This window comes from Ascaphus truei, chromosome 4 (assembly GCF_040206685.1).
Source record: "Ascaphus truei isolate aAscTru1 chromosome 4, aAscTru1.hap1, whole genome shotgun sequence".
In the NCBI taxonomy this organism is placed as follows: Eukaryota; Metazoa; Chordata; class Amphibia; order Anura; family Ascaphidae; genus Ascaphus; species Ascaphus truei.
Window position 1 is genome coordinate 283,413,406 of NC_134486.1, and position 15,868 is coordinate 283,429,273.

Consider the following 15,868-nt stretch of genomic DNA (forward strand, 5'->3'; position numbering starts at 1 on the left):
TACAATCGTATGTGCTAGCATTCTCTGCACATGCTCCAGTCTTCTTATCTTCTGTAACTTCTCTGTAACACAGTGTTTCCCAACTCCAGTCCTTAAGGAACCCAAACAGGTCAGGTCAGGTCTTAAGGATATCCCTGCTCCAGCACAGTTGGGTCAATCAGCGGCTCATAAGCAGGGATATCCTTAAGACCTGACCTGTTGGGGAGGACTGGAGTTGGGAAACACTGCTGTAACACAACGGTATTTGCGCTTGTTTTTTTGTGTCTTCATTCTCTGTAATTGTACTATCTTCTTTGTTCTAATTTTCCAGGGTGTGTGTGTGTGTGTGTGTGTGTGTGTGTGTGTGTGTGTGTGTGTGTGTGTGTGTGTGTGTGTGTGATGAGCCATTAGGAGTCTTTGGCAAAGTCATTTGTACAGATAATGGGTACTGCTGTGATGGCCCTTTCATCCTGCCTCGTATCCTTGAAACATTAACCTACCCATCCCTGGTTCACACTGGCCAAGTATTCAAACAAAACACAGTCTTCCTTCTTACCCAGAATCCTCTTAGGGTAAAATCAAGGGGTTTCAGGTTCAACATAATACCTCTTTTGGCCCAAATCCAAATAAGGCCATACCTTCTTCTGACTCTTCTCGTATCCATGATGAAGGTGCTTGCATGCACCAAAACATTGGATGCTGAATGCCTTTGGTGTGCTTGACTTTTGTTTGTTTGTGAAGCACCACATTCACACACATTAGCATGTCTACCCAAGTATACTGAACATTCTGTTTATACCTCATGCTACGTTGTGCTTGCATTTGATACTACACTCTGCGAAGCTCGCAATACATATTTCTAGTAAAAAAGCACATACAGATTTGAACAATAAAGAGAGAGAAAACAAAAGTGATTACAATTAAAATAATCACTGGATGGAGCATAATGTTCATGACTCGATCATTCTTTAAACTGACTAATAACCTTAACAATCTTTTGGCGATTATGCTGAAACATCAGGGCAGTTTTGCCCTCTTAAAATGTGTTTAGGTTTCCAAAATCCTTGAGGCAAAAGTTTTTGTATCTACCATACCAGTGTAATTAAATGACATAATGATGCTTTTGACTTAAATGCATATCAGTGGCTATATACACTGGCGACACACTTTATTCGAGCTCGGCTAGTCCCACGAATTCGGGTATACCCGGGTGTATTGAGGTTTGTGACTGTTTTCTGCCCGAGTGCATTGAGTTATTTTCCAAGCAGGGATTGAAGCATTTTATTCCCGCTGGCTGCAATACTGCACAGTATATATATATATACTGCATTACAATTCATGAATTTATGCCATCTGGTAGACACGCGAAGCATTGCAGCCTATTAAATCCTAATCATTATCATTTAACAGATCAGCCGCCCATCAGCCAGGCATGAACCCAGGCTGGGAAGGCAAATGCAACGGGGCTTGTCAGAGGTGAGGAGCGGCGCATTCCAGGTATCTGCCAGGTACATACTGGGTATTTGCTCTAATAAAGTGTGTCGCAGCAGTAGGCAGATTCGGATTTTAATTCAAATAAAATATGTTTTCTTCCCACGCAAAGTCTTAAAACATAGCCCTTCAATTTTAATGACGAATTGTAAATCATTCATACATATATCTATCTTGTTTGTATATTGCAGTGATGTGGTGACATTTCTACCTTTTTGGTATTGAGAAATTCATCTACCTTAAATTTATCAGCCATGACACATCTTTCCCAACCTTTCTCATTTCCATTTATAAATTGCAATGGTATAACAACATAACGCAGTCCCTATCAGCACAAAGTGAGCTGCCCTCCTTGCGATGATATTGAAATGTGTGAAGGAGTCTGGGGTGTAGAGAAAATCCATCCATAGCTACCTATATCTTTACATTTCCATATAGAACTCCTTCAGTCCCAGCCCAAGGTACAGTATAAGAGAGTATACCTCACACGTGGACATACTGCCCAGGCCTAGAAATGAAGACCACCAGGATATGCTGTATGGAGAACCGTGAGATTCTTGGTCTTGCTGCAGTAACCAATGGTATGGGCCATTTTCAATCCCCCAAACCCCCGCTGTCGGCTCCTTGTGACCTTGGGCAAGTCACTTTATCTCCCTGTGCCTCAGGCACCAAAAACATAGATTGTAAGCTCTACGGGGCAGGGACCTGTGTCTGCAAAATGTCTCTGTAAAGTGCTACGTAAAACTAGCGGCGCTATACAAGAACATGCTATTATTATTATTACACACAATAAAATCCCTTTCTCATCATTTTATTTTTTTCAAAAGTGATCTTTCAAAGTCTAATGCTTCATTTTCTCATTATAACCATGATATTTACTTGTACCACATTGACTGATTGATTATATGAATTCATATATCCTACCTTCTTTTATATTATTATCCTCCCAGATAATAATAACTAACGGGAGACTATATGACACTTTTACGACCTCTCCCAAGTGAGTGATAACACCATCCCCTATATAACAGTGACCATATGGTCCAAAATATAGAAAAGCAAAAGAAAATGTTGCTCAATATGGCAATTGTCTCTTGTTCCAGGTTCCCATTCACTGCCAGGTTTTCCTTTGAATCTCTATTTGATTCATTGCTGAACACCTGGAATAGATAAAGATTGAATATCAATTCTTAGCAGTTCATTCTTCTTTTACTTTTTATTATTAAAACATTACAGTCCTTGTTTATCGAGTTTGCCCCACTCTATAAATCTTTCCTACTGCCCCATAGGACCTGCGGGTTTGATATATTTGAAATAATTTTAGATGTATCCTTTACTCTTAAACTTTTTCATTTTAGAATGTATTTTCTCGTAGTAATTCTGAGGTGACATCTATGTTTATTTTCCAAATTTAATTGCTTGAATTCCGTAATAATTAATTACATAATCTCCTGCCTTTTTTTACATGAAAACATGCAACATCGCAGACAACAGAGAACACACAACACACTTAACTTGATTTATGTAGCAAACATTCCCTGTGGTTGTAATTTCTTTGTGCAAAACAAACCAAAAAGGGTGCAAAAAGAGAAGAAACAAAGACAGAATTAGGCAATTAAACACAATTTTTATGTCCACTAGAAACATGTACAACACACTTAATAATACGAACGGATCACATGATCCCAACAATACACAACACCAAAGGGGGCAAGTCCCAAAACAAGCACTCGTATCAGTTCCTACATGGTATATAGAACGGAGAGTTGCGGCTTACGTGATGAAAAAAAATCAGCCAAAACAAATCTCCAAGCGGTGCCCTCGTGGGTGTGTGTAAGCAGCTTCCGGAGTTCATCGTCACGAACCCTATGCCACTGCCTGTGACCTCACCGCGACGCGTTTCATGTCAGAGCGACACTTCTTCAGGGGGTTGGTCTATCAATTCCCTGGCACAAGTTAAGTACCCAGGCTGAGTGTTTCTTCAGCCTATGGGAATCGCACTTTACTAATAGCTGTCCAACCAGTGCCTGATACATAACACTTGTACTAGACACATGCCAATTAAAAATGTAAAACACTGACAGTACTTTCTACAATACATATAATATAATAGAACATACACAACAATAATCATAACAACAATAAAACAAAAAACAAAACAATGTAGTGGTTACTATCAATTTAATATCAATAAAATGTCTATATGAAAAGACTAAGAATATAAAAAAGCTGTGGTAATCACAGATTTCAGGAAGAGAATAGTTCTGTCCCTGATCTCATAGAGACAACAGCAGCTAAAAGGCATGCAAGTAGACTTGTGTCTGCATGTCAGTACTTACAATAGAAATGGGCTTAATGTGAATATTTTCCTTATTGCATATAAACATAAAGAACCAAATATCTTAATTAAAAACCATCTAGCAGCATAATATGATATATGTGTTAAAATTCGAGTGGCAAATGTACACAATTCGAGAAATCCATGCTCATGCTGTCTTGAATCACATGAAAACCAGTCCCTTTGCTGCTAGGTGCATGGAGTCACTCCCCACAGTCTCCTAAATGAGATATACCCATCTGGGTTATCTCAGAAGAAACGGAAAAAAAAGTATGCACACAGCACACCAGGGATTAACGTAATTAATACTTTAAATAAGATCTCAATAGATCTAACAGATTTAAAATACCAGCTAAAAAAGCAGTATAAATACTGAGTAACACAAAAGTAATTAGAGCGCAAGCGTGCTGAGACAGCCTCACGTGGCCCCAACGCATTTCGTAACAACATACTTCGTCAGGTGGAATGTTTTACTGTTTTTCTAGCAACATTCGTTCCACGGTGTTACATTCGAGGGTGGTATCAAGTGTTAAAACTCAGGCAAATGACCCTGAAACCACCGTCGTTTTCACTTCATGCCCCCCCCTTTGTTTTTTGCAAATGTCATAACCGCTTACAAATGTCTAAAAATTAGATTTTGAATATTTACATACTCGATTCGCCCAGAAGTTTCAGACCCTGAAATATAGAGACTGAGAAAGAGAGAGACACTTGTGCACAAAGAGGAACACACCTGGGCTTTATGCTAATAGGATATGCAAAATATATTTAAATAACTCTTTCACATACTCTGGAGCTTCTGGGTGCATCAAATGTCACAGCATTTGTTACCGAATGCGCGGTGGCGGGTGGTGGTATTGCATATTATGAACCTACGAAGGTACGTGGAGGTCACTTTTTGAAACCGAGCTGCATATATCTGTGGCTGTGAAGAAAACCTGCATTCGCAGCGAATGAAAATGTCGGTGAAGAATTTGCCTATCTCCATATTTACCCCAGCATTTTGCAGCAATTAAAAACAGATATCAGAGACGTGCATTGGATGTCGAGCTGATCTACTTCACGCTCTTTGGGGGGAAGGGGGTGTTGTATGTGGCTTGCAAGGTGATTTCGACGAATTGGATCACTTCTTCCTCGCCAACAATAAAACAACTAGATAAACTATTGTTTACATTACTATATGAGGAGAGACATGATTCTTTATGGACAAGGAAACTAAAACCAGTCATTGATATAAAAATGATCCTTCTACAATATATTAGATGGTTTTTTTTTTATGAATGTACAGGAGGGAGGAGCCAAACCGTTTATATTCATGGTTTCCTTATGCAAAACGTTGAGGGGAGCGGCCTCAGATCTCCGTTAATGCTTCAACCAATGATGCTTTTGTGCCTTTTTTTCTTTATTAGAGTTGACATTTTCTTAATTTTTGTACTAAGCTCCGGGTTGCTGTGTTGTAGAATTGGAGAATGTTTATTTATTGTCACGCTTACCACATTCAAAGCCACATTGATAGTTTAGTGTCTACAGATTGTCATTATGTTGACTAACAATTTTTTTTTGTTGACAACATTTTTATTTTTCTCCTGTCTCCCTGAAAACAATTCACTCATCTCCATGTAAATCAATTGGAGTTTTTCAAATCTCCTGCATTTTATTTCCATATCTCTGTGAAAGACGCTTTCAAATATTGGCTATTATGATGTTGGTGTACAGTATGTGATGATTTATTAATTAGATGTTTTCTTTCTAGAGATGATCATGTTCTATGTGATAATGTCTGTAAATAAAAAAAAACATTTAAATAAACAGTGAATTAAAAACAAACATTGCTGTGTCGTGAATAATTGACAACGCATTCTGCAATATTGCATAGTTACATAGATGAGCTTGAAAAAAAGACATATAGTATGTCCATCAATTTCAACCTATACTAATTCTAGGCAACAGATACTTATTCTATATTTGCATTTACAGTATTTTGATAAAGAGGAAGGCAAACAAAAAAACCCAGTGAAATATTATCCAATGCGGTCCCATAAAGGGGAAAAATACATTCCTCACTGACACCAATAATGGCAGATAATAATCAGATTTCTCCCTGGATCAACATCCTTCCCATGTTTACTTATCTGGAATATCCCTGAAACCCCCCTTTGGGATAACTATGGCCTTACAGGGCTAACTGTGTGTAACACCCCTAGCCGGCTGCAGAAGATAGGGGGTACATGCAATCAGTCTCTCTCTTGCACTGCAAACAGAATTTCTACCTGCTTCAGCGTAGTGTAGCTCAGCCAGTTTTAACTTTGTCTCAGGGCTTCCCCAGTGGATTCAGGCCAAGGCTGTAGTGAGGAGTAGAATAAGTAGAAAAGGGCGCCAGGACCTTTTAAAACAGGATGCTTGCTTTTATTGTCAGTAGGATCAGCATATCACACAGCATAGACAGGACAGGTTTTCAGCATGTATCTCTTGCAGAAGTTCCCCATCTGCCTGCAGTTCTTCCCAGTACCCACCCTGACCCTGTCTAAGGGCAGTGGATATTCAGAGTTGAGTGCAAATAGCCGCACGGCTATTCACAGTTGAGTGCAAATATCTCTGCACGACATCCATTTTAAATGTGCCCTGTCCTGTTATCCTGCTCGATGATGCACCAGGGAAACCAATACTGGACCCTGCACTTCTGTCCTATATGCTCCTCGACTCTCTATTCTGCGTAATGAAAGATTTTACAAAAATGGATGAAACCCTCTCTAACCATCTCTGCTGGGTTGAGGATAGATCTCAACTACTCCCCAGTCACATAAACGTTTTGCCATTGCTGATTATACTCCTTACAGTTAATTAACCCTTATCTGTGTTGCACCCCTACCAAGATCTTGCCAATAGAGTTTTTTTCCTAGGACTATTGTGATTGCTTTAAACCTGTTCATTTATATTAGAACAGTTCTAGTCCAGATGATTTTCTCTCTTTCCTGATTAAACAGAGCCTGTTATATTGAGAGGGGGATTGCAAACTTTATTTGAATAACCTCCTACTATATATTGTTCAGAGTATTTAAATCCTTGGGTTAACTCGAAAACGATCCTAACCTTTTACATGTTATCTTACTTTTATGTCCTGTGGTGTATAGCTGGGTATAATTACAGAGGGATTACTTTTATAGAACCATATTCTCACATAGAATTATATCCCTCTGCCTATGTATCTTGTGGTATATAGCTGGATGCAACTACAGAAGGATTATTAATATATAAACATATTCTCGCACAGAATAACACCCCTCTGCCTTTGTTCAGTCAGAGTGGCTGCATCTGCTCAGTTCCTCTGATCACACTCAGTATTCTGCTTATGCCAAAAGGACTAGAGCCTAAGGAATGCAAGAATCAGGAAATAAACATGGCTTTATGATAGTATTTCTTATTAATAATACACATACAAAGCCTTCATTAATCTCAATTCTCTTCACTATTTTAAATCACAGGTTTGCCCCTATTTTTTTTTTTTTATTGTTATTTAGTTGATTTCTTAGTGTTTGTTCCCTTCCATTTGTTATCTGTATAGTCCCAATTTAAAGGTTTACCTCTTTCGAAATGTTAATGTTAAAATAGAAAATAGAGGAAGTAGAAAAGATAATTTAACAACTTTAGAATGGTACATTTACTCTGTATATTTCTAAAGCAACTATATAAACATTTGAATAATGTGATTATTTGTAATATACTGTGCTAGTAGCGTATATTTCATGTGTCCCATGTATATCTTTTCCTCAATAAAAGGTTATTAAAAAAAAAAAAACAATATTCAACCTCTTTGGATAAACTTTTGCATAAAATATTATGCAAATACAATGATGATTTTCTGTGTTATGTTGCTTTTACTGTATATTTACATTTTTTTAAAGGAGTGAAGTAGATTTGTTGTTTAGTTTCAAACATTTAGCAACTAAACCAGTGCAGAGATGGAAAACTTAATGGAAGCTGCCACATAACCCACATACATTACATATCATATGGTATGCGTCACAGTGGTAGAGTGAAACATCCAATGTTTTTATGCAATTAACTTTGTTTAATGCAAAGAAGAATATATAACTGATTTATCACCTGCATTTAAAGTTGTTGACGTTAACTTTGTGGTCTAATACAGATAATGACCTGCGCTCACTCTGCTAGCTCCCCGGCGTGCGTGCGCTTATGTGCACGCACACGTTCGTCACTCTTTCATGTTTGGCAATGGGAGTTTTCAGACTTGAAACTCCTCCCAGCGGTGAAGTACAGCGTTGGCGCTGCTGCAACTCAGGGAGAAAACTGATTTTGTGATTTCGTGCGGCGGCAGCGCCATGTGTACTTCGCCAGCCAATGAATGAAAGCTCCATCTTCTTTTTTTCTAAAAAGAGGATGATGTCTTCCCCTGTCCCGCCTACTGTCGGTTCATTCAGTCTGCTGGGGATGTTCACACATCGCCCAGCAGAAGAAGACGCACAACCACGGATGCGTGCACACAACATCGGGTATTAGGCAGAGTGAGCTCAGCCTAAGTCAGACAACACTGGTCCTGTTTAGTACGAGTGTTGTTCTACCATATCAGGAATCAAAAGTGAGAAGATGTAAATAACATGGGTCATTATGTTTTATTCACTCTAGAACCTTAAAGAGAGACAGGACATCTTTACATCTATATGTTCAGACCTTTGTTTCAGCACAATCTTCTGTCATTACAGATGCTAAATACTAGCAATCATACTTCGCAAAGCATTTCTTAGGTTACAGCCAATTGACCTAAAATGTTCTTTAAGACACAGGGCCATAGATCATACTGTATGAACACGAGTAAAGGTGTGTTAAACTAAAGCATTGCACTCAACGTTTTCAGCTTTTAACATTTTTTTCAGATTTTCATGTAGTTCAATAAGGACATCCCAAACGTAATGAAATACAAGTCTGTTTACTGATAAAACATATTTTTTGTATTTAACAGTTACAGTACATTTAGCAGAAATGTGAGATTGAAAACAAATCTCTATTAATACAGATAGTACTGTAGCTACAAAATGCTTGGACACATTTACTAGCTGGATTCCAAATTTTTGGGGGAAATGCAGTTTTCCCCCTTTACAACTACACAGTTATTACAAACCTTGTATGCCCATTAGCACAGAGGATTGGCCAATAATTTGTTGGGAAATGATTGTAAAATATGTAGCAACTGTTATAAGACACGAGTACACACCACCCGTCCCATACACTCGACTCCGTACTTATTAACTTGGAGTCAATGTCTTCACTTCCAGAAGAGCCTGCGACATATTCCAGATCATTGCAAAGGTAGATACATGCATTATTTGTCCCGCTTCCCAGAAATGAAGGTGCTAATTATTTTGACTAAATATTATGAATACCAGTTATTTAAGATATTATAAACATGTTTTTTTTCTCCTGAAACTTTCTTGGACATCACAAGTCTTGCACGTTTTCCCTCTTCAATAATTAGGCTATAAAAAGGGCCGACGATAAAAAGTAATTTGAAATAAATCACGTAGTGCAGTTAATCAAGATATAGGGAGCTGTCCCCGTATTAATAGAAAGAATATGAAAGAAAATGAAAGAGTACTTCATTCAAGAGTGTCATTATTATGGCAAAATGGCCCATTCCATTCAGTGTTACACTGTTACACATTGCTGAGCAGGATTGTCTGTTACTGAGCCGCGTTTCCCAATTTGTTCTGGGCATGATGAAGGTAGAGTCAGAAAGCAGCTAGTCATGGTCTGCTGGCTGCATTTTTTCTCACAGAGAAGTCCTGAACACGGATAATGGGAGTTGTTGAATGGGATTGGTCTGGTAAGGCCATGTGGTAATAGTTCGGTAGCCTGATGTCAAATCGAAAACCACTGTCCACAAAGACCTTTTCATTCAGTGCATAGAGTTTATCGGCAATGTCACTCCTAATCAAAACGGAAAACAGTCTGGAAATAAAATGGTGTTTCGCAAATAGCAAATACAGTTTTTTCCTCCGCCATGTGATGTATCGGCACTTTGTTTCTGCTGTAAGAGTTACCTGTAAAACAATATCAAATACGTTTTTTTTTTAGCAAAGCACCACATTTAAACACGTGCAATATTAATCTTATATAATATCAACATTGTGATATAGTAATGACTTTTGCTTATTTAAAAAGAGAATATTTCTTGGTGATCATTTTAATTTACTGACATGTTATCGGTCAAGTACTTTTAAGATTTAGAAGCAAAGCAATTAATCATGCTATCTCATCTCAATATATCACATGTTATCTCACCATATCTGAGAGTACTTAAAGAATGTTAAATCTGAATCCTACAGTATGGTAATGAAAACGCACATTCAATAACAACCAAATATAATGTCATGTTTATCTGAAAAAAGTAGACCGACTGCAGAAAGTTCAGATCAGCTGGGTGAGTTTAATTACCAGAAAAAAGGTTTATGGGCCCACACTATAAAACACATTAAAACATATTATTGAGCAATTTTTCCAACAAGCTCACGTTATCTTTGCTTGTTATTGTATCAAACATATGGACACATATTTACTAAGGGATGCTAAGCTGGAAGGTACATTCAGTAGATTCAGTAGAGTGCAAAATGCCTTACGGCTTCGCACTGCCTAGTAAATTTGGCCCTTAGTAAAAACCCTAGTACAGTATTAAGCTTGAGAGGAAGGGAGAGACAAATGCCGAAAACACGAGACTGTCTTGAACATAGCAGGGGAGCAAAACAATACGGATTTACAAAACAAATTATGCTACCATATTATTTATAATATATTTGGACGATAAATAATCAGTCAAATATAATGCTGGAGGCTAGTAACGGGAATCTCTGATTAGTGTTTTTATGACAGTGAAGATACATTTTAATCCTTTTCGTTAGCGAATTCAATGCCGATTGTAATTACCAGAAAATGCTTCGCTAAATTATATTTCTTTAAAGTCAAAGTGTCAAAATATATCCACATATACCTCTTATTCAATATTTAATTTTTCGTTCAAGAACAACGTTGTGGAATAAGCACTCAAAATAAAGGAATAATAAAAAAAAGGAACAACAAAAAAACGACCTAAATGAAACTAATTTTCTAGCACATTACTGATGGATCCTGGCGGACTGCCGTTTTTTGTGCACTGCTGCTTGTGGAACTCTAACCCTGATTATCTGGACTGATGATCAGGATTATAGGATATTTTGCTCATCTCATTTATATATAAATGTTCTGAGGAATTTATGTTTTATTATGTTTAGAGTTAGGTCCAATTTTATTATTGATCCAGTGTTTAAGTACTTATTGTACATTTTGGTTTAGCTAATATTCTGATATGCATATTTATATGTTCATATTTTGTTTAACATGATTACAAGGTAGTTTGCGGAGGGTGCCTTTGCGGACAGTAATTATGAACAGATTAGAAGCAGCCACTATAAATATAGGCACCTCCGCACTCTGCAGACATCATCTCATTAAGCAGTAATAGTGAAACGCATTTGGATGGCTTTTGGCCTACCCAGGGATCCGTACTTCAGCTGATGAGCTTGACATCACTACAGATGATAGCAGAGGAACGTGCACACATCGACCGGAGAGGGAGATTACCATTGGTGTTTCTCTGTTAAAATCTGAATCTTATACTATGGCCTCTTGATGTGATGAAAAACAATATTCACTCTTTGAGAGGTTCTGAAACTTCTCTGATTTGATGAAGATTATTCCCTTTTATCCAGGCTCATCCGTGACCTTGATGTTTTTCTGGGACGGTTTGCTTGCATGTGATACTGCAGCTTCCACGCTCTGAGAGAAGGTGTCCTTCACCCAAGACAAAAAGGTGGATATCTCCGTCGCTGCAGATTTGAGACAATCTTCACATCATTTTTTCATCTCAATTGCTGGCTAATCACAAGCTGCACATATTCTAGACATATTCTGTAGTCTTCCTCTTATGATGCAGCGCCTCTATAGATACTTTAATTGTCCCCTCTTGAGGCTGACCACCAAAGGTACTGTAGCAATAAATAGATTTAAAAAAAAATCATTCTTCAAGATACGCACTCTCTTTAAAACCACTACTAACTAGGGACTCACTGAGAAGATCAGTGGGCAGCGACCTTTTGCCTGATTCAGTTTCCACATTCATCCTGCTTAGTACGCTTATTCCAGCTTCCTGGAGACACCTGTTTGCCTCTGAACTCTATAACAGGTATTGCCCCTTTAAATATGTGCAGGTCGCGAATACCATACCCCAAGGAAAAGGGAGAAACAGAAGCGCACTGAGGTGAGTATAAAATAGGTTTATGTAACATAAAAGCATAAAATTCACACTTACAATGCAGTAAAATAACTTGAGCTCCGGCAATTGAGGATTTCCAAAGTCCCACAGTCACAGGTAGCCGGCAAAATGGACAGCGCCTCCACCTCGCCACAGTAGTCTCTACCAGATCCAGAAGCAGAACGTCTCTACGTAATCCTTTAACTACCAAGCGCATCACGTAAAATACGTCATAGCGTGATGCCGCGTTAAGAAGCTAGCTGCCGGTACTCAGACCACGTAGATCACCCAGGAGGCCATTTCATTCGGCCAGCTCTTACTCAAATGCGTTCCAGATGCCTCCGCGGGCCAAGCCGCAGTCATGAAGCTTCAGGGTGAGAGAGACTTGAGAAACCCCTCTATAAACTGTACTAACTGCAGTCCTGGTGAGACCTTTTAAGAAAATAAACTACTGCTACTCTATAGGACAGGAAAAAGACTGTTCTGCAGGTGGAGGAAGGGTCTTATGTACCAGTACCTGCAGAAGAGTTTCCTGTCCTACTGTGCCAAGGGGAGGAGCTATCCCATTCGGTACCCACTGCCGAACAACTGCGAGCAAAAGGGAATGCCATTTTGTATACAAAGTTGATGTCAAATTTGGTGATCAGTGATAGCTGATTTATAACTATTTTAAGGACAATACTGCTTTTACAATATGGGTACATTTGACAAATTTGCAAATGTGCATATGTGAATGAAAGTATACAATACAGTTTGTTGCACGCTAATATAGAAATCAAAACGGGGATACTTATACCAGTGCTCCTAATGCAAGGGAAGGCCCGCTGCTTTCCGGTTTGTGAACCCCAAAAAAGGAGAATTAAGACACTTTGGATTTTCAAACACGAGTTTATTCAAGCCAAAAAAGTGAACCGACGTTTCGCCTTTATCAAGGAAATGCCATTTATGTTTTTTGATATGCGAATGATACATTTTCCTGGTATAAGTTTGCACATCGATCACAAAAGTCAGGCAGCATGTACATGAAAGAAATGCTAAACAGTGCATAATTTTAGGCTGGGATTCACTAAACTCAGATAAGGGTTATTACTGCTCAATCCTGGCTTAACTGCCATTGACTTTATCCCTGATACTCAGTGTTGGAGCTTACCGATTCTCCCCTTAAAGTATGTGAAGGAGATGCATTTCACCTCACTTCTGCTGCTTTGTCTATTGCACCGTAATACAATAAGCAACAAGAATGACACGTGTTAACCCCTAGAGTGCCAGAGGGGATTGCATTGCACTGAAGGGGTGGCCAATTTCTAAAGAAATGTATGCTAGAATAAGAGTATAACTGGATATATTTTCCACGGTTGCAAAACTGCATTACTGACACCAGTATGAGGATTATAGAAGACATTTTAAAGTGAACAGAACGTCTGATTTATGTACTTTTTTGTATTCTGACATTTGGAGACATGTCACTGATCCACTGTCCTACCTGTCACTTTTATATCAGCACTAGGCATAATGAAACAAAATATTACAATGTATTTAACAGCAAACATGTTAAACTGAATGTCCACAATTTAAAATACATCTAGTAATGAAATAGAAAGACAAGTTGTGCTACGTTTTAACATAGTAGCAGAGCATTATTAAGCCGTCTGGAACTGAAACGTACAATTTTGAAAATACATATTTTATTGTTATTTCATCTGTATACATTACCTGAAAAATCCCTTCTTCCGAAGGTCTCATAGAGTCCCACTCAGGAGAATCCAGGAACTGAAGAGGAAAAATGTAATGAAGAAATTCCCCATCTACAGTCACTCGTATCCTGCCAAATGTGTAAGATATGTGACGTTAGCACACGGAAATAGTATATCAGAGCTGTACACAAGCTTATAAAACAAAGTCCTCTCTAGGGATTACAATCCACTTGGTCAGGGATACTGAGATGACAGACTAGTCTAGTGTTGGGTATGAGTCTACTTTGTCTATAACACAAAAAAAAGTTTTAGGGGCAGCATCTCTTCTCTGCTCAACAGCTCAAAACTGGACGTGTAAGAGGGTCAGTGCTATGCACTTTGACATACACTAGTTGCCCTGCACTGGCAATGTTTAAAACCTTAATTTCTGATTCATGGTACACGTCTGACTTCCATAATGAAGTTACCATCTTCACGACAGTTTCTCTTTACGGACAATGGGGTTTGCCGTGCATTACAGTGCTATATATTGCAGACCCTTCTGATACCCATTGAAGGGGATTAAAAATAGGGTTTGATTCCAGAAGCACCTTTCAGATCTGTTTAATAAATGCTGAGAATGTACAAGGCAGTGTGGTTCTTTCTATTCTTGGCACTAATGAAATGTCTGTTTGAGATATTCAGTTCTGCTTATCCGATTCTGATCCCTGCTCTTTGTGGAAAGAAACACAAAGCAGGAGAGCCTCTTGTAGTGACAAGGGACAAGTGTGTGACTAGTGATAAGCAAAGGTGGTAAATCTATCAGAGCTGTCAAAACATATTCCAACATTACATTCCATCTTCAGTGTGTGCCACAGATCTCAGGAATGGTACTGAAAGAGCCTGTACAAAAGGTACTGTATGAAACACTTCACAATGTCAGAAGGGTTTAAAGCAAAGTTACATTTGCCATTTAAAGAGTCACTTCACTTTAACAATGCAATTCTTTTCAAGAAGCCAATGGCCTTTTGTTCCCAGTTTCATATTAACCACAATTTTTGCACTGTAAACATTTTGCGGGACATGCATCTGCTCTCAATACGTTATCAATAACTATTCTCTTATTACCATGTCCATAATTTAATTTTGTTTGCTATAAAACAAATGTATAAATTAGAGACTATTAATCGAAGCTAATACCTCACTGAGATTTGTTACATTGTAAGTGGCGATATATGGAAACAAGAGAACATTATAATGTCTGCATTAGAAAACAAATCTCAACACTTTTTACTGCTTCATATTTCTTGCTAACATCACAGGGCAAATTCTATACCAACTTCCTTAATACAAGTACCGTATTTCCTCGATTGTAAGACGCACCATCGATTTGGCCCTTACAATTGAGGAAAATTACTTTTTCGCTTACCATGTCTCAGGAGAGGCCCCATGTCAGCGGAGGATGAAGCGGGCGGCGGCGGCGGCAAGAGAGGCCTCACATCTGCAGATGGTTGAAGATGGACGTGGGAGTGCGGTGGCGGTGGCAGAACAGGTCCAAAATCTGTATGTGAATGAAGATAAGACAGCGGGCGTGCGGTGGCAGGAGATCATAATAGCAGGAGATCTGAGCAGGAGCAGTGCAGCATAGGGGAACGGCTTCGGAGGTGCACACTGTAACTGGAAGTCAGACACCGGTCAACTTCCGGTGTTACAGTGTGCACCTCCCAAGCTGTTCCCCTATGCTGCTCTGCTCCTGCTATTATGATCTATTAGCCGCCTCCGCCACCGCACGCCCGCGATCTTCTTATCTTCATTCACCTGCAGACTTGGGACCTGTCCTGCCGCCGCCACCGCACTCCCACCCGCTGTCCATCTTCAACCATCTGCAGACGTGGGACCTCTCCTGCCGCCTCCGCACACTTCGTTCTCCGCTGACATGGCACCTCTCCTGAAACATGTTAAAAAAATTTAATACATCTATTCTAAGACGCACCCCAATTTCAGACATGTGAAAAACGAAAAAAAGGTGCGTCTTAGAATTGAGGAAATAGGGTATATGATATTTACATCTTTGAAACTAGAGATGTG

At 38.9% G+C, this 15,868-nt stretch overlaps 1 protein-coding gene across 4 annotated transcripts in view; it reads right to left on the reverse strand.

Annotated features, from left to right (window-relative positions):
* Nucleotides 1-2,361: 2,361 nt before the first annotated feature.
* POPDC3 (popeye domain cAMP effector 3) overlaps nt 2,362-15,868 on the reverse strand; it is a 65,213-nt gene continuing 51,706 nt past the window's right edge. For 3 of the 4 annotated variants that reach the window (XM_075597536.1, XM_075597538.1, XM_075597535.1), the window contains 2 exons: nt 13,821-13,929; nt 8,738-9,864 (listed from right to left, as the gene is read on the reverse strand). In XM_075597536.1, coding sequence (XP_075453651.1) covers nt 9,568-9,864; nt 13,821-13,929 — 406 coding nt within the window. In that variant the 3' untranslated portion in view covers nt 8,738-9,567. Of the gene's footprint in view, nt 2,631-8,737; nt 9,865-13,820; nt 13,930-15,868 lie in introns of those variants that run through there. The other variant, XM_075597537.1, reaches the window with a different exon arrangement.